Raw genomic sequence first — 20118 nt, forward strand, 5'->3', positions numbered from 1 at the left:
CGTGATCCGGAGCGCTTCACTACGGTGACTCGTGACCCTGTAGCGTTGCTTGGGGCGATGAATCCATCGATCGACCGATCGACCGATCAATCAGTCCATCAATCAGTTAGAAGTTAGCTCTCGTTTTTGTCTGCTCTGTCTTACTGCTTGGCACAATTGGCGCGCTGCTTTCGTCCACACAAACTTCCCGAATGCGTGCTCATTTATTCGAAAGCCCCGAGGACTGCGCAGTGACCCCGGCTAAGCAGCACATTCCGGGACGCCAAAGAACTTTCTGCCGCACATTTCGCGCGCGAAGGTGACAAAACACACTGGCAGGATCGCCCACTCTCTCGGGCTAACTAATTGCGGAGTTAACGACATCTCCAACCATCTGCGAGGCCGTCGCCAGTTATAACGACATCTTCCCGCTGTTCCAGGGGGGCCTTCGAAGCGTCGTCTGGGCCGATGCCGTGCAGGCGCTGATTATGACTGTCTCACCCCTGATAATCATCTTCAAGATAATCTACGACGCGGCTCACAGCGCGGCGCCGCGGCGCCCACTGGCGGACATGAACGCGACGGCATATTTCCTGCGGTGAGCCACCCTACAAGCTACAGACATCCTACACCCAACTTAGTGCATGTGAAAGTGCGGTATAGACTCATGTTTTCTCTCTCTCTCTCTCTCTTTCACTCCCCATTCGCTCCCCACGTGTAGGGTAGCAAACTGGATTCGGTCTGGTTAACCTCCCTGCCTTTCCTTCTTCCCTTCTCTCTATCTTTCTCTCTCTCACCCTACACGCTGTCCTGAGCGATAACCTTACGCCCTCGCCTTCCGTATAACCGGATTCTGTGTGGCTGGTCGCATAACATTATGCGCATTACAATTAGGCGCATTCGTTCATGTTCCAGTCACGCATAGCCCAATTAGACTCACCATTCGTGCGGCTTCAGCTGATTGATTGATTTCATTGACTTATTGATTAGTGGAGTGAGAGAGCGTTAAAGCATCTCCGAAGCAAGAACACCACTATCTTGATATTCAGTTAGAACGCGGCTCGATGCCCCCATACCGCTATGAATAGCCCAGCTTGAACATAAAAAAAAAAAAAAAGAACAGTTGAACTTCAGAATTTTAATCCACCTTTGAAGCAAAATCAAGACTTTCCAGAGCCGTTTCACTAATAACGCACTGAGCTGTAAAAAAAAACTCAGTCAAGACGTATTCAAAATGCCTAACTTGAATCGTGGTTCAAATTGTTGCTCAGGACAGACATCGACTTCACGACGGACGAAACCATCTGGGCCTCCTCGCTGGCAGCGTTTCCAAACCAGCTCATGCGGCTCGGCCTGGACCAAATGATCACGCAGAGGTTCCTGGCTGCGAGATCTCTCCAGGACGCAAGGATGTAAGCTCGCTGTGCGTCCCATGGCGCTTTCATGCGAAATTCCGCGCTTTATGTTTCGAGAGTATTTTTCGCGCCTACAGAAGGGCGCCACACGCCCTGCACCTTGGCTCGACCTTTCGTGTGATAAGAATATTCAACATTCCGGTCGAGTTCCAGTTCGCTCGTGCCGTAATGAAGCGGTCAGTTGCGCTAGAAATCCGCGTGTCCTGCTTGCACTACGAAGACAACAAAAAAAAAAAAACATTCTGCAGGCTTCAATAATGCAGGGCAGGGGCGCAGGTTCGTGCCTCACTTCATCTCCACAATATTCCTGCGCTGTTTCCCTGCAACGATGAACCAGCAACAAGCCCAGATCGAAGCACTGCAACACTTTAAGATTAGTCCGGTTGTATGAACTCATTTACTGCGACATACTATACGCGCAACGTGTACAACTTTCTCCGCACTGTCATAGCTGATAAGAAGCTGGTAGCCGGTTTCCCCCGTGTTTACAGAGAAAGGAGTGTGGCACCTAGCTTATATTTAGACGAAATAGGGGCCATATTCGCGTGATGCGCAGGCAAAGAATAAGATGTGCATGTTAATTAGAGATATTGCAGTATATTAGTTATGCAAGCCCTGTAGAACGTTAACTCTTTAGTGACGAGCATTGCCTACAGGGAACACACCAGGACTGTTTTTAATACGTGAGCATTCTTTGGTGAGTACCCCGGCAAAATATGTCCGTAACGCGAGAAGTGTCACACCCTTTATCTGCAATGTAAATTCATAATTGGCGGAGTTAAGACATTTATACGTTATGATGTGTAAATGTATACGATCGGTAGCTTTAGAATCGATAAGGAAAGAATGGAAATTAAAAAAAGGGATAAAGGAGCTATATAAGAGCTATAAGCGAGAAAGAGCTATCGCTGTAAAAGGGGAGCAATGTCTTCACGGTACAGTGGGGAAGACGAGTGGGCACAAACGAATACTGTTTACAGCACACAACAGATACTTTGCAGGGCCGTCAGCTGCTCTTTCCCCGTGACATAATACGCGCTTTCTTGTTTCACTCAATCTTCTTGAACATTCCTCTAACGAATACCAGACTGAGGAAATACCTTAGGAAATGAGTTTTCCAATTTATTGCTATGTAACTTCACAAAGTCAAACTAGAAAAAAAAAGAAACTAAAAACACTCGCTTTACGATTCCTCAAGACATACCGTGTTCACCTCCCTGTCGGCTTAAACATGCGAAAGCGCAGTAATGAAGGTTTTCTAGATACTTCAAGGACAGCCGGCTGCCACGTGCTCAGATAACATTGTCATTGTCAGATAATGTTAAGTCGAGTGAGTATCTTTGCCCTTTCACACCCACTGACATTTATTTTTCTATGATTGCCTACGAAAGTAAAGAAAAAGAAAGAAAGAAACCGATGTAGTCGTCCTATAATGGCGATGCTTATACTCCGAGTAGCCTCATTTTTATATTACTGCAGGCCGCGGGTTGAATCATTTCTTCCCACGTTACCATTTCGCTGGAGCCGAAACAAAGGGACATCAGCGCCTTCGCCGTCAAGGTGATTGTTGGCCTGAAGCAGACATGCAGTAAAACGACTGCTGTGGTATGCTGTCTTGTACGTAAAAAGAAAATCTGCCAAGAGCCCCTACGTACGTCATCGCGGCCCCAGGTGCAGCTGTCGGCGACGAGGAGGTGTGAAAACGTCGAGTTTTCTTTGCAGGCGATTTAAGCGTGTGAAAAGTTGAACCGGTGATAGTACAGAGGGTAGGAGCAGGTGAGCGAGTGCATATTTGAGAGTTTTAGATTAGGGGACGCAAGCAGCTTGCATTCCCTACTCTAAAACTCACTATTAGCGCGCTTTCGGGAAAGCCGACTAAGGAGGTGATAGCGAAATCCAAGGAACGCATGTGGGACACAGTGGAGGGTATCTAGTCGTGATCATGCGCGGAGTGATTGACACACTGCAAGGACGAGGGGCAGGGATCGCGAAGCAAATAGCCAAAGGTGTCACCGACCTAGGGCATGCATCAAAGGAAGTACAAATCACAGTGTGCATGGTGCCAGAGGTTGAAAGGCAGGTGTATGCCACTGAAAGGGCAGTACTTGCAGCAAACCGGACAATTTGGACGCCAGCTAAGGCAACGAATCTTACGGTCATTGACGTCAACCGAGAAGTCCACTGAGCAGGCCGCGAAGGCGCTTTTGCGTGTGACGGGATACATTTTAGCGAAAGTGTAGCAACGCTGGTTGGACGTCGATTCGCGGCGTGGGATGTAGCTTTTTTTGGGGGGGGCGGGCCCCACGCAATAAAGAAGGAAGATTACTGAATGTAGCGACGGACCAGTAAACGGCAGAATTAGACCACGAGGGGTTAGGGAAAGACGCACAAAGGATAAGAACAGAGAAGGCAAAGAATCTGTTACGTACGCAAGCAGGAAAAATGGCCGCAAATTCAAACACAGCTGAATGACGAAGCGATTAGCGTGTATGCCTTGACCGAAATGCATCGACGCGATTTGGAGCAGCCAGCTGTTATTTAGATTCGACCTGTTCGACGATTCGACCAGCCACCTGTTACTTAAATTCGACGAGGAACAGGCCGTCCTCGTAGGGCGTCCGGCGAGGACCCTTGACCGGCACCGAGTACAGGTCCACGCGATCATCGAAAGCCTTTACGTGAATGCCATCAGGTAGGGAGGACGTGAGAAGCTTGATCTCTTTCTTGACAACCTTGAAGAAGAGCTTGGGATCGTTCGGCTGCAGTATCGGAAGCTTGTACTTGTGGCAGTCTGGCACTATGTCCATCATCGAGAACACTCCTTGACCTTTGCTATCCTGCTCGCCAGCGGCTTCACTAACAACGCCCGAGAGGCTTTCCTCGGATTCCTTCACTGCGGCTCCGATACTGGCTACGGTTTCCAGAGCTTCGTTCACTTTCTCGACATCCACGGCCGGCTCGGAGGCAGCGTCGCTGGCTGCAATCTCAACTTGAGTTGACGTCATGCCAAATCGAACCTGCACGTCAGCCTCAGCAGCCTGGCCTTGAGGATGACGCACAGCTGCTGGCAGATGTTGCGTGGCTCCAGCGAGCCGACCCCGCTGCCTTCCAGCCGGCAGCTGACGCTCGTGGGCTTCCGCAGATGCGGGGCCGTCGGATACCGTGGCTGCATAGCGGTCTCTTCCCTGGTTGGCTGTGTTGGCGACAGCGCACCTTCCGGTGCTTGCAGCTTCTCGTTGATGAGATTTTCTGATGACGAAGCGATTGGCGTGCATGCCTTGACCGAAATGCGTCTACGCGATTTGGAGCTGCCACCTGTTATTTACAGTTTTTTTATAGGAGGGATGCAACAAAATGACTGGGTCAAGGAAAGGCGGAGGCGTACGCGTGCTAATTAGGCGAGGTCTGAAGTGGCAAATGGTAAAAGAAAAATGCAAGGAGCATTTATGGATTAGCGGCACATGGCAAGGCAAAAAGACGCGGCTTTGAGTAGCTTACCTATGGGCAGGTAGTGATAGCAGAGATAAAAATTAGGAATTGTTTGAATGCATTAGAAGCGATATTAATGAGTTCAAGAAGTCGGGGCCAGGTGATGTTAATGAGTGATATGAACCCGTACATTGATGATTTAGACGGACGTACCGATTATTACAACGGTTTTCTAGTGTTGTATCTGTGCGATGAATACAACTTTATAGTAGTTAACACGGAAATTAAGTGTCATGGACAGGTAACATGGCAGAGCGGAAATAGGCAGTCGTTTGTCGATTACGCCTTGGTCTCACAAACGGTCTACGAAGGACTAGACCAAATGATAGATGAAAACGGAAGAGATAGCCTGAGCAGCGATTATAAACTTTAACCTTAATATGTGGGAGAGATACCAGCGCAAAACACGAACCAATAGCATCAAAATTTCTAACAAAAATGAATGAGAATGAGATAACAGAGATTTGCAAAAAACATAGAGAAGAAAGTAGAGGCGTTTCCCACAGAAGTGTGGGAATATTAGCAACTGGTGCACGTTATGCAGCAGGAGATAGCACAGATAAGGGAAAAAAAGAACTGTTGGATTGGAAAGAGGGAACCACTTCATTGGTGGAACAAGGAAACAAAGCAAGCTATAGAAGAGCTTAAGCAGGCGTCTAGGGACCATCGAGAAGTGCGAAAGTTGGGATTACACGAAGAGGTGCTCCTTAGAAGAAATACAGAGAAAAGAAAAGGGTAGCGAATGAGCCCGCGCAAGGGAAGTATAAATGCGCAAGTGAATGTCTGGTGCATAACATTTGCAAAAGATACAAAGGCGCACCAAAAAAGATCCTGGAGCCATGAAAGAGCATTCGGAGCTCCAACAAAAATTTGCAGACGGCTTTAAAGGATGAAGACGGTGCGCTGCGGTACATCACAGACACAGTTAAGGCTAACTTCGGCACAAAAGAAAGCATAGTTCAGGCCCAAACTAATCCAGTATCGAGAGCACCCAGCCTGAGAGATTAAATGTTACCACAGAAATTTTTCGCTAAAAAAATCCCACTGAAACGTCCTTAATAAGATCACCGCAGGACCCGATGAAATGCCAATACACCTAATCAAGAACCTCGGTCCGAAGAGCAAGGTACTGCTGATTAATGCCATCGAACAAGTGATTAAAACGAGGAAAATTCCAGCTGGATGGCGAGAAGGCAAGATGAAGATCATTTACAAAGACAAACGTGCTAAGGATAGGACGAGCTCGTACAGGCCAGTTAAAGTAACGTCGGTGCCATATGTAATGACAATGCAAGCCATAATACTAGAAGTGTCGAAATGGGCACACACGAATGATGCGCTGGGGAAACTACAGAACGGATTGAGACAACCCAGACGCTTAGAAGATAATATTTTTTCTGTTCTCACTCAATGTATAGAGATTTCCGCAGCTTAGAATACACCTTCATGAATGGCATTTGTAAATATTAAGAGACCCTACAACAACGTAGACAGGGGGCGCCCCCTGTCGAGAATATCCCATAACAACTCCGCGGAGTTATGGGATATTCTCAAGCACGAAGGCATCGATAACGACTTCGCGTATCTTCTGAGGGAGATATATAGATACAACCGAGTGAAAATTGTATGGGAAGGCTGAAATTGTAATTAAGTGGTGGAATTTCACCAATGACTGAAGCAAGAATGTCCTCTATCGCCATTGTTGTTCAGGCTTTATGTTAAGGGCACAGAAAGACAACTGGGAAAACAGTCAATTAGGGTTTGGTGTATCAAACACGCGTAATGGACAAACGGTGATACACAAGGCTGATGTATGCGGACGGCAATAAATCGTCATGATTCGAACACGCGACGGAGCAGATGGAGCCAAACTGTCACCTATGCCATCGTAGGACTCTCATGTCAGCAACAGCAAGGCCGCAAAGTTTCTCTGCATTTTTTTTAAGCTACAGTATCTAAACTGCAGATATATATCCGTTTTTAGAAGCCAAGTGACCTTATTTCACATGTAGCAGCGAACCTTACTTTAAAGCTTCGACACCGTTTTATCACACTAGGGTTCACGCCCAAGTATCGCTGCTACATATTTTAACCGTTTCACGCGTTTACTTTCTTAACCTCAGTTCAGCTTTCATATGCTTCGGAAAAGGTACTCGCTCTTTTGTCATTCTAAATTAATGATACCCTCGTTACAAGGGCGCCCCTGACGACATCGCTAACCGCGCTTAGCTCGGTTACACAACAGGCGAAACGACGGTTAGGCGGCTAACCGCGCTCAGCGTGACCGCGGTTCCCATTAACCGCGATTAGCGAAATCAAAGCAGCAGGCAAATCGGCCATAAGCACGATAACCGCGGTCGACACAAATCGAGCTTGACAGCCTCGGTTGAGCGGAGCCGTCAGCTAGCTAACCGAGATCTCAGATGACGGGTCTATATCGTCGGCGGAGTGCAGCGCGGGTTCTTCGCAGTCGGGCCTCCAAAAAGCCCGTCGGCTGGCCCGACTCGACAACGGCGACGCTGGTACGAATGTGGGCGGACAACGTACCCGCAGGACGCTAGAACGTCCGGAAGGCCCGCCTGTACGCCTTGCAACTTGGCAGTACTGGCTATTTATACTCGTCTACCGCAAGCAGTACTCGAGCTAAACATACCTAACCTAGCTGAAAGAAGGCAGCCTTTATTGCGATAATTACGGGTATTCATCTTTTTCTGAGTGCAGTAAAGGAATGGAACGTGTTCCCCAATGACCTTGAGGATAGCCCTTCCACCGAGTATACGAGCTATCTGATTAGATTTACTGTTCCTGAAATGCTTGGTTGTAAAATTACGTTAACAGTCATTCCCTCTATGTTACAATAACCTTATACTTATAACAATTAAGTGTCATTCAATCTTATTTGGCAAATGAGAGTTCGTTCTTGGTTTTAAGCGTGAGATGGTTTTACCTCCCGTTGTCGGCGACCTTCAAGAGACCTTGAGCCAGAATCCAGAGCCGTGATCCAGGCACTCAAGACGAGAATTGAACGAGAACATCCACGCATCGTTGCGAGAACGAAACGAGATCGTCCGGGAAACCAGTCAAAACAAAAGAAAATGCGGCCGTTGGCCCCCAACCCTTTGGACAGGGACGCATTACATACGCTAGTTACTGGCCAAGCAAGTTACAAAAAATATTGCTTCCGAGTTCTTCCTAATGTTTGCGCACAATATCACTCAAGCTGTAACTTCTAGTACGCCGAAGTTTTTTTTTATGTCATTTCCAATAGCGACGTTCAAAGGGTAGATACAGGGCACCATACACTTCATTGTTATCTGTCGGCGCTTACAAAGGGTTGCCTGTGCACTTTTCAACGCCGGCGGTCCGTGAGTTCCGCAGCGCGCCCGGTGCCCCGGCAACCTTCGACGCGCCGCGGACGGCTGTTTGGAGGACACGAACGTCCAAATGAGGTTCTGTCTGACAGGAAAACACCGCGTCCATAAGGATCAGTGCACAGTATGGCGTAGTGCGGTGTGGTGCGATGCGGTGTGTGGCGGGGTGTGCCACTGCGAACAAGTACTACACCCATCTTAAGTTTGTGGCTAGTATTATCTCCAACCAATCTGCTTTGGCGGTTGCCATTTCATGCTTACCTCTACTCTCGAATACGGGAGTACCAGCATCCTTTTTTATTATTTTATCTTATTGTGTTCCCATGGTTTGTTGCACAATGCTTGATTATTTTCACGCATGACTGTCCTCTATTACCCTTGCTACGAAGTCTTCCTGCTTTACCAGCCACAAGTTACATTATCGTTCACTTGTTAATAATGCACGTAAAGAAAGACAAAGAAAAAACAAGAACTCTGAAAGAGGTGGCTAGCAATAAAACCAAAGAAACAGCTGATGCCAACATGAAAGTAAGTTTACCCTTATTTGAACTTTATTAGAAGTCCCGGTGTCTCAAGAAAGAATACGGGCTATTTTTTAAGGGAGGAGCAAGAAACCAAAACAACTTGGCAAATAATATGCTGGTATTCACTAACCAGTAATGCTGATATAAGAATGATAGGTGTAACGTTAAGGGATAAGAAAAGAGCAGATTGGGTGAGGGAACAAACGCGAGTTAATGACATTTTAGTTGAAATCAAGAAAAAGAAATGGGCACGGGCTGGACATGTAATGAGGAGGGAAGATAACCGATGGTCATTAAGGGTTACGGACTGGATCCCAAGGGAAGGGAAGCGTAGCAGGGGGCGGCAAAAAGTTAGGTGGGCGGATGAGATTAAGAAGTTTGCAGGGACGGCATGGCCGCAATTAGTACATGACCGGGGTTGTTGGAGAAGTATGGGAGAGGCCTTTGCCCTGCAGTGGGCGTAACCAGGCTGATGATGATGATGATGATGATGAATGCTGCTGTCGCCGCAGTACATAGTTCTGTTGTGTTTTTCTTTTTGGAAATGCGGTATTTACCTGGCACTCTCAAAACATTGCCCGCACATCACCTATAATGTTTCACCGTTGCCTACTAAATGTTAAACGGTGCATCACATTCATTTCTTTCACAATGCAGAAAAAAAAATGTCAATGTAGTTGGCAAAGTGCGCTTTTGTACCCCTCAAGGACTGAGTTTTTAAATACCTGATCGAAAATAAACATTTTCTATCTAAATGTGCAAAACACATCGAAAATAAACATAATCAACAAAAAGGAAAAGCATTTTCTTGGAGCTGCTTTAGTGATACGAAGAAAGCACCATACAGAAAACTGGAAGTGGGCTTCACCGTAAGTAACCAATGTCTTCGTATGGAATTTGAATAGACAGCTCTCGTGCTATGTGAACCGTGGGTGTATATTTCATTTCCTTTACATCAGGAATGTTACAACACTGTAACCGACGACCTTGCACCGGTCTGTCTTCTCTGACCGTGCTTTCAAAAGAAAGCGAGTCGCGTGCCAAACTTATTCTTCCTCGTCCTGTATTCCAGCTCCAAGCTAAGAAATGAAGCGCTTGCGTTCAGTGTTAACCAAGGACATTTAGCAAGCAACTCGGCACTCAATACTGGAACTCAGCAAATAAAGAAATGCTAAAGAAAATATGAGAATCGTCTACTCATGCGGAAGCATTCTTTGGCTCGGTTGTTACTTCGCTTTTGCTTACTTGCTTTTCCTAGCTTATGCGTGTGTACCCATCGCTTTTGCGATGCCAAAGAATGTTTGCGCTTTAGCAGACAGTTCTCCGATATTACGTAGCACTTTCGTTCCTTATCACGTCTATCCTGCTTAGACCACATCATAGCGTGCCAAACAGAATTCCATTGCACACAATCACGGGATTACGATCCTCTTTTATCGGTGTATTCAGTACAATTTCATTTTTGCGTATCAGAGAACCTGTATTTCTCTCTGTGGAGGTTGGGAACCTGCTTCTTCTCCTTCGGTTTGAATGTCTCGCTGTTCCTGTCTCCTTGTACTTGTTTTTTAGTGAAATGGTGCAACCCGCCCTGACCATGCTTCTTTCCCCTCTCCCACTCTTTTCATGTGTGCGCATTTCTTTTGAAGATTTTTCTGTCTCCCTTTACTGCTCCCCCGTGCAGGGCAGCAAACTGGATATATATCTTCCGGTCAACCTCCCTGCTTTCTCATCTCTTCTATATATATATATATATATATATATATATATATATATATATATATATATATATATATATATATATATATATATATATATATATATATATATAGAGAGAGAGAGAGAGAGAGAGAGAGAGAGAGAGAGAGTTTCTTACTATAACACCTAGAGGGTAATCTGGCGCCACCGTCTATGGGAGTTTCTTAAGGGGGCACCGTGCCGTCATGGGAATGACGGTATATGTGTCTGCGAGGCTCGTGTTGGCTGGTGTTGTAAGAGGCTTCGTCTAAAACGTGGATATGGCTACGCAAATAACGCGTTTTCAAAGTAAAATCTTCATAAAATGTTTCCATTCACGCATATTACATCTTTACTCACCCACGATGCATGACCAAGCGAAGAAAATCAAGAACAGACGACCAACTGTTTCAAAGCGAGCGCGAACCTTGTCGTCTGTCTTCCAACTTTAGCAGCCCGCTGATACTTCTTACGTAACATATAATCGTATACGCAATAACAAGTTCTTATAGTTAAACAAAACATGTTTTCGCGTAATAATAAAGCTAACACAGCTTTTCACGTGCTGTTCTAGTAGAAAATGAATTCCACAATATACCGGCATTCCCATGCATACCACAGCGCAGCAGCGCCAGATTTCCCTCCAGGTAATGTAGTGAGAAACTCTATGTATGTATGTATATATATATATATATATATATATATATATATATATATATATATATATATATATATATATATATATATATATATATATATATATATATATATGCACCCACTCTGGGGGGAATGTCTCCTATTATTCTATTATTTTTATCCTTCAGAGTAGCGTTCGCCGGTGCCGCCCTGGTGGGATTCTTCTACTCTCTGAATGGAGTGACGGCGCTGGCCCTTCTGTACTGGTTCAGGGATTGCGATCCAGTTCTCTCCGGCTTCATATCCCGCCACGATCAGGTATCCAGACAAATCTGTATGAGCCTACTGGCCTTGCTAAGGCCTGCGAGCCTGTAGTACTCCGATAACGTTTACGTATCAATGTACAGCCTAATGGAGCCGTGACGTGGTGCGGCATCTTTTCGGAGGACGCTAGCCGTCTGCTGGAGACGAAAGTCTCTCGAAGCTGGCTTAAGCTGGAAGAGGCTAACTTGTGCGCATACTTACGCGAGGTGTGAAAGGATTTCCTGGTGATGTGTCACAGAAGTCAGCACAAGACAAAGCGTGGCATTCAGTCGACGAACATAAAAGGCAGAATCAATTGGAAAGCGTTAAGAGCAAGGTAAATGCGAAGCTTTTGAATTGGAGTACTAATTATAGCGCACAACAACAATTACTGAACCCTTATGGGCATTCGTTTGTCCCATGGATGACACCCTTAATTTTAATTATGTCATTTTTTTTACTGAGAGCGATGACGAGCTAAAGCTACACCTGCGATGAGAGAATCCGTTGTTGAAAACAGCGTACTGATTCTGACCACCAGGTGTGCGCCAACATATCTGAGACGAGAGTTTGGCAGCGAGACTTACGAAAGTTTTCGTGCAATTTTTCGCGCCGTCCGCTTTGGTGTGGAGCTGTTTCCGTGTCGTCATGTATACATCCCGCAAAGAGCCACCCAAAAAAAGAAAGAAAAAGAAATCTTGTCCCCACCAACAGTTCCATCTTGTCCCTTAAGGGTGTCACGTGACTGTGTCATAACCATTGCGTCGGTGGTGCGTAGCGCAAATCTTACGCCATTCTTTGGTAACCGCAGCTGTTCCCGGATGAGCGGCCACGTTGTACGAGTGTTGAGAGCTACCGTTAAAGCTAGTACTAATTTAAATCTACCCGCATTTACTGCACTTCCGGCAGGTTTTAGACTTATATGATTTAGTCCTTTGTGGTGGTCGACTGGGAACGTACCGTTTCTTGCGATGACTTCTTTAAAACACGCCACCAGGAGACTTCGAGCCACGCCGCCTCCGTGTATTTCTCCGTCCTGCGCAAGGAGGTTTAAACATAAAAGTTCTTTTAAAATTATTTTTTTAACCTCCTTGGCCCTGCGTCAAGCTCTTTGTTTCGTTTGCATGGAGGTGCACGAACCAACTCAACTGAGTACGTCAACCTTCAGATTTTCTTTCTTCTTTTTAGCCAATTAATGTCGCAATCTAGCTACCGTGAAACAGAAAAACATTTCATTCGAAAAGTGTACGACTACACGTCACGTTCCAGAAAAGCACTTTTCTCTTTTTGCAAAGTTTCCTCAATTACGGAACAGCTCGAAAGGTGAGGACGCAGAAGAGACACATAACCACCACACCTATAGCGCCCCAAACTTCGATTTAATAATAAACGTGACCTATCGAAAGCCAAATGAGAGAGCCAATCAGAGAGCCAATCAGAGAGCCAATCAGAGAGCCAATCAGATAGCCAACAAGGCTAATAAAGGCGACCATGCACGACTGCACATATTCGGAATAGCTCTCTGTGGGTCAAGTGGAACAGACTGTTTACCAGAGTGCACGAAAATTAACAGATACCGTAAATAAACTGCTACACTGTGACCCGTCAAAATAAGTAAAGAAAAAAGGCGAGAGCCCGATCAACGATCAACTTTCCCTAAAAGTACTCCCATGCATGCAGAAACGGACAAGTATAATGTACAAAAACACAATTTAAAGGGGCACTAAAGAGAAAAATAACTTGAGCTGTTTAGTCAGTTAACTTTGTATAAAACTTGTGTAAACCCAGAAAACCAAATGAGGCTTGGTAAGTGAAAAAAACTTGCAATGACAAACGACATCTGGCCACGCAGCCTTGAAGTTCACGTGATCTGCCGTTAGCCGTGACGTCACAGACTTTGACGGCATGTGCTCGGGTCTGATTAAGTCTTTTTTTTTTATCAGTAAAGACTTTTTAGAGCATGTTGTGTTTTTAAAGAACAAAGGACTGACGTCAGCTCGCGCGAGCCACAACGGCTTAAATTCGAAAAAAATATATATAGCTTGAAATCCGTGACAACATACGGAGTACCGGCGCTGGGGTATGTGCGGGAAATCCAAAAAATGAAACTGATCATTTGCTTCACTAAGAATTGACCTATTAAGGCGAAATTAGCGAATCTGGAATTTTGAAAGAATACTTAATTCATCGGCCCCAAACTTATTCAGCGTACCCTTAACATGTATGAAAAAAAAAATTTGCTTCATTTTTGTTAAAATTTAATAGTTCAGTGCACTGTATGCAATAAAGGCGAAGCTTATTTTATAAAAGTACTTTTACAGAAACAGGTTGCACACAAACTAGCGACTATTTCTTGCTATACTTCCGAAGTCCCTGCGACAAGCTGCCACCACAAAGTAACATGTGGTGGCAGCTTGTCTAACATTGTGCCGTATATAGTCTAGAAACAGTACTACGCGTAGTGTTTAGAAAAAACTTATTTCAACGGCACAATTCCACCAGGACGACAACATGACGAGGAAATCATAGCGGACGCCTTAACTTTCATACACAAACTACCTCACGGCCCGGCTTCGCAAATGCTGTCTAACCAAACCCTATCTTTATCTGCAGCTCTTGTGACACCTTGTGAAACGTTCGAACAGCGCGGAGGCTAACTGCAAGACTGATTAAGAATCTTTGTCCGCATGAGTCTCTTAACCAAGCGTCATAAACAAGACGACATAAGTTGATAAGTCAGTCTTTCCTTCCTAATAAGCTTTCTTTTATGTCGCTGCAAGTTTCGTGGATGTCGCTGAAAAGTGCCGCGGTGCGCGTAGATGAGAAAGACGCCAGTGTTGCAGCTCGGGGTAGCGTTTAGGTCAGGCATCCTCCCATCCCAAAGGTGAGTACGTCACAGGAATAGGAGCTAAGGAAAAAAGGTTTATTCTACGTTATTTACACTGCCTCCAGATACGAAAGCCCACTCCACGTAGGAGCTTTTTAAATGTCTCAGCTCGCATCAGGACACGTCAGGGCTATCCCTCACTGCACGTAAAAGTGCCCGATTTTCCTGCTTCTCCTTCTCTTCCTTCTCGCGATCCTTCTCATTCGTTCTTTCTTTCCTCTCGGAACGCCGGGTACATTAAATCAAATGAAACGAGCTTATTTTGCCATCGTGCAACAGGAAATACTGGTGCTAGGACAGCAGATAAAAGCTGCATCCATGCAGCTTGGCGAGCCCGCGGCCCCTTGAAATACAATTTAGATCCACAGAGTTTTCTACAAGAATGATCACAGGGAGTTCTGACGCTAGCACCTATTCGAGCTACAAGCATGTCCGTTCGGTCAGCATGGGAATGCTTGTTAGTACTACATGAACTAGCCTAAATTCCATCGTTCTGGCTTACGTTACCCAGAAGCGGTCCGCAAGCACGTTGTGGCTCCGTACTCCCACCAAGCAGCGCGCTGGCTGCCCGCTGCTGCATGACGTAAGCCAGAACATCGCCTCGAGGGGCGCCGGTTTGCGCTCGCTGCAGCTTCCCAGTTTCCGTTTCGCGTGCTCTGATGAACTTCACCGTGCCACAGTTCCGCAGGTAATTCCATTTTTCAGGATCCAAAAGTTTATATCGCTTGTACGGAGAGCTCGCTTCAATTTCCCAATTGCGATGAGCCCGCTGAAATTAAAAGATGAAAAAATTATGTAATGAATTTTCGTTTATTAGCGACTAACTAACATGTATCACAGGTGACGCAGCGGTGGCCACCACTGACGGCGTGTATCCGAAGGAACCGTCTTTTTATTTCAAACGGCTATTTTTAAATGTTAATGTGTTCGTAGACCCACCCAGTAACTTGCTTTGACTGCCCTGGTGTTTAGGCCTGTCGACATAACATACGTGCAGGTGTTATCTCCTGGTTGCCATAGCTGGTTACTAGATGTCAACTCCACTGCTGCTATGCATCATCAAATATTTTGTATTTGTGGAAAAGACGGCTTCCAAAGTTGTCGGTTTAGACAGTATCAGATCAATCAGATGTGACGATAACCAGTGAGACGGAGAGAAAAAGGAAAGGCAGGGATGTTGAAAAGACTGCACCCGCATGGTTTGATACCCTACATTTGGGGAAGGGGAAGCGGGCAGAAAAGGGAAACGGCAAGGGGGTAAGGAAGAGCAAGTTATGTGCGTGCACACGCACACAACAACGTTCAGCGCGCAATCAAAAGAGGTCGCAGAGCTCAGACGTCTTCAAAAAACTAATAAATTGACACTTAAGCATCTATAGACGTGAATTGAATGCAAAAGCCGTACGACTTCACAACTCTACCTTATTCTACCTTGCTCTAATTTGTACGAACCTTAAGCCTTCCTAAGTACACTTTAATCCACTTGCTCTAATTCGTACCAACCTTAATCCACCCTCATTCACCTGCACTGTACTTCACCTTCGCCTTTGCACCACCCATCTTCTGTATTACCCATGACGTCGTACAAGATGGCGACGACTTCACTGTGAGAATAATTTTGTAGCCACTCGTTGCAGACAACGCCGGCTTATTTGCTTCATGACAAATATAAGGATTTCGCATTAAAAGTCCAGCAGCGTTCTTGTGGCAGATCACGGTAGAATTCCATGGCCCTATCTATTATATATATATATATATATATATATATATATATATATATATATATATATATATATATATATATATATATATGTATATATATTATTTATTTATTTATTTATTTCCGAACGCCCTGTCGTCCATTCGGCTTAATCGTTGGCAAACGAAGGACAAAAAGTGCGCGCCAGGCCCTACTTATTGGTCTCATCATCACAGTGACAAACGTTACACGTGGCACGATCCACGATGCCGATACGGAAACAGCGTATAGACGTTCGTGAACGCGCAACCGCCGAATGCGAGAAAAAAATTCAGCCAGGCAAATTGTCGCACGGACAACCTCGACACGGCAGCGACCATGCAGAGGATGAGCAACCGCTCGCTCGTGGCGCGTGACCGGACGCTCGTCTCTCGTTCCAGATCGTTCCGTACTACGTCAACAAAAGCGCCGGCGCCATTCAAGGACTTCGAGGCCTGTTCCTGGCTGGAATCGCTAGCGCGTCAATCAGGTACCGAAATTTACCGAACGGCTCTCGTGACACTTGAAATTCAACGGCTCCGCGAGTGAGCTGTCACGTCTAGCGCGATGAAGGACTGCTGCTACGCGACATTTAGTTTCCAACAAGAATCACTAGAGGGAACTCTGGCGCCAGTGTCTGCAATAGCTGCAAGTATGCGGCAGTTCAGCCAGCCAGTGTATGGGCCACATCGGTAAATATACACGTGTGAAGAGACATCGCTTTCTGTCAGAGGGACAAAAGGAGGCGGCATACACTCGGCGCTTGTGCGGTATGCTATTGTACCGTTCGAAAGCGCTGTCTCTGCGTCCAAGTATGCACCCAACCGGCCCAAATTAGTACACATGTATACGGTTAAATAACGTTCATCACTACAAAAGCAATGTATCTTAATCACGTAAATCACCATCGTGACTGTTTTCATCCACCGCCTCCTTATTCCACGTGCTTAATGACACTCCGTTGTTAACCGTGACAAAATTTCTGTCGTTTTACCAGCCGCGCTCTTTTCGAAAGCATCGGCGCTCTTTGCAAAGCCTTTGTTCTCTATCGAGAGCTGGCCACGAAGCATACCTGCGAAACATTGAGCGTAGCCAGTGCGCACTGATTTTTTCATTGATTTCTCTTTCCCTTCGTTTCAGTACAGTGTCTTCAATAGTGAACTCCCATGCAGCTGTGCTGTTTATAGACATAGTGTCACTGAAATTCCGAGTCGCCGAAGAAAGGACCATGTTGGTAATGACAAGCCTTGGTAAGCTTACGAATTTTTGCCGGCTTTTCTTTCTTTTTTTTTTATCGCGTGCTCCTAAGCAGAAGGCGACATCGATAGTTCTAATCGTGCACACATAAGCAAATACCCAAAAAAATTGACGCTAGGACGGCCGCGCCGTGATTGCTAAATTGGCACGTGTACGCGGAAAGATCTGAAAACGGCTCCCGCCTGCCTCTAACGTTGTCTCCTGGTCCACTTTCATCTTCCTTTTCCTTGTTATTTCTATATTTTAAACAATCATAACAGTTGATTTCCACTACGCTTTCTCTGGCTTCCTTGTCACTTTACACGGTGCTGTTCTAACAACCAACCGAGACTCTCGGTGCCCCTCATTCCTGTCGCTTCTTGTCCACGTTCCTTTGCCCGTGGTCTCATGGTGCGAATCGGCGGTGAACCGCTTCGTGCCACGTCTTGAACCAAATTAGTTCTTAATAAATTTGGGTTTAAATCCCAAAACCATATACTTAGGCTTCGCGGGGCGACGTTTTTTTTTTTTTTTTTTTTGATGATGAACTGCGGATTGTTCTAGGTTGTCTGGTGCGTTTAAACTGCCCCAAAATGTCGGGGTATACGATCGCCTTCGCATTCCGTTCACATTATAGAAAGAGGCCGCCGCAGCCGCCAGTCGATTCTGCCATTTCGCGCTCAGGAACAAAACTCGCTATGTACGGCTTTCAGGTGAATGACAACCTCTTTGACCTTGCGTAACTGCGCAGTCTATCTTGAGCGAAGCCAACGCAGAAGTGGTTGGATCTTGAACTTTGATTTAGAGATGGAAGAGTCTTGCACATTATTGTTTTTTTACGCAGCTGCGGCAAGTGGAACGATCATGACACTCGTCGCTCTGCTCGTGCCCTATGTCAGTTCTGCAGCAAGGGTGAGTGGGACTGATGCAGCGTTGGTAACTACATATAACATGATAACGATGATGATGATGATGGCTTACTGGCATGCTCTTTGAAACGAGGCGGTGACAAATAGTCACCTAGCCTGCTTGAGTTAATTAGGGCGTCATACATGCCTTTAAAACTAGCACTTTTGTATGCATCTCCTTAATCTTTTTTTTTTTTTCTCTCTTCCTCAAAACTTCTCTATCTACCTTAATTGTACCGCTACCTATGCCTGTAACGGATGCGGTCGTATCAATCTCTTCCCTGCTCCTTTTTCGCCAGTACTCTAAACGCATCTTGCTTATCTCTACTGCACTCTTATCTCGACTACTTCGGAGACTTAATTTGAGTCTGTAGAACAAAGCTAGAATCCTGACCGCTCCGTGCGGTCCCGTGTTTCCCGCCGCAGTTCTTCATCGCTCTGTACGCGGCAGCGTCGGGTCCCTTCTCCGGAATCATGATCCTGGCTTTTCTGTTTCCATGGGCAAACGCGAAGGTGAGCGTATTCGAACGATCGCGCTTTGTGCTCCTGTTGTTTTCGCCAGTTCGCCACAGTTACGCTTCGCGAGTGCGACGAACGCGCTTTTAAACTTTAATGAATCGCAGGCTACGAGGAAATTGCTCGCTATATGCGCATAGTTACGGGGAATTATGGTTTTACCTGCCAGCGGACAAATAGCCTTGCAAAGACGGTCCATGTTCCTAATCTCCAAGTGCACTTCGCTGCACGGCTCATTCGCCAAACTACAATGGCGGCACCAGTCACCGTTTCAACAAAGATGGAGTACTGGGGCAGCACGCGGTGGGGCTTGTCTCTCACGCACGGTTTCATCACAAGAGCCGCGTTTACAATTTCCATGTCATAAGAAGAGGAAAATGTGCTCGTATCGCAAGAGCTGGTAAAAAAGAAATGACTATGCCCGGCTACAAACTGCCTCGCAGGGAAGCTAGCTTTACAATTACGAAAATGGCCCAAAAACCTGGGCGCTTCTTATCAACTATGGTATACGCGTCTGAACCCCGTCACAACGCATACAAGCAATACCGGAGGACGGGGTTGAACAGGGCGCACCGCGCATCCGACCTCGCCCGCTAACGGGGCTCATCGTTCACTCTATACAGCACTGATTCACACAGGAATTTGAGGATGGGCCGACACAACTCTCTCGCCAAAAGATTCAATGAGCTCGCGGAAAAACGACTTCGCTAGCGCTTGTGCGCGGGGTGCCGTTCTACGCCTCGGTTTATTCGTAATACGTAGCAATGCTTTACGCCCTGTGCCCCATTAACGGCACTCTTAACAAATAATGATCAGCGTCACCGAGCGCTCGACAGTATAAACATACAACGATGAATAAGTCATGTATTGCGAAAACGCACCCGACGAAACGAAATGCGAAAACGCTCCCGTGTCTCGTGCATCGAGGGCACGTTGAGGATCTCCACATGGTCAAAATTATTCCGGAGGCACTGAGGCACTACGTCGTGCCTCACAATGAGATTGTGGTTTTTTTGGGACGTAAGACCCCAGGAAAAATCAATTAATGCCCTATAATACTCAGGCTGCGTGCGGTCGCCTATAACGCCCCTTATATAACAGTGACGCGAGACCGCCAGCTGAAGCTAGCAAAAACACGGCTGTAAGATGCGTTGGAAAAATCCTGCAATACGGTACCGACCGCGGCGATTTTCGTAGCTTAATTACGATGCATATTAACTTTTATTGTGATGTTGGTGTGCGGACACCGTTTTTTTTTTTTTTTTTGCGCCTTAGGATGCAGTTTCACTGTTTACTGCTTCCTTCTGCGGGCAGTTGGTGCTTAAACAGCCTCTGTGTTGTAAGATGCATAGGCCAATCCTGAGGTCGGCGCAATTGACTTT

General features: G+C 46.0%; 1 protein-coding gene across 3 annotated transcripts in view; it reads right to left on the reverse strand.

Annotated features, from left to right (window-relative positions):
• LOC126518071 (uncharacterized) overlaps positions 1-20118 on the reverse strand; it is a 158975-nt gene that overhangs the window by 80794 nt on the left and 58063 nt on the right. For all 3 annotated transcript variants that reach the window (XR_011891032.1, XM_055064139.2, XM_055064136.2), the window contains exon 4: positions 12412-12487. Coding sequence is in view for 2 of the 3 variants with exons in the window: in XM_055064139.2 (XP_054920114.2) it covers positions 12412-12487 (76 nt within the window). In the remaining variant the exon portion in view is untranslated. The remainder of the gene's footprint in view (positions 1-12411; positions 12488-20118) is intronic.

Source organism: Dermacentor andersoni, chromosome 11, assembly GCF_023375885.2.
Source record: "Dermacentor andersoni chromosome 11, qqDerAnde1_hic_scaffold, whole genome shotgun sequence".
NCBI lineage: Eukaryota > Metazoa > Arthropoda > Arachnida > Ixodida > Ixodidae > Dermacentor > Dermacentor andersoni.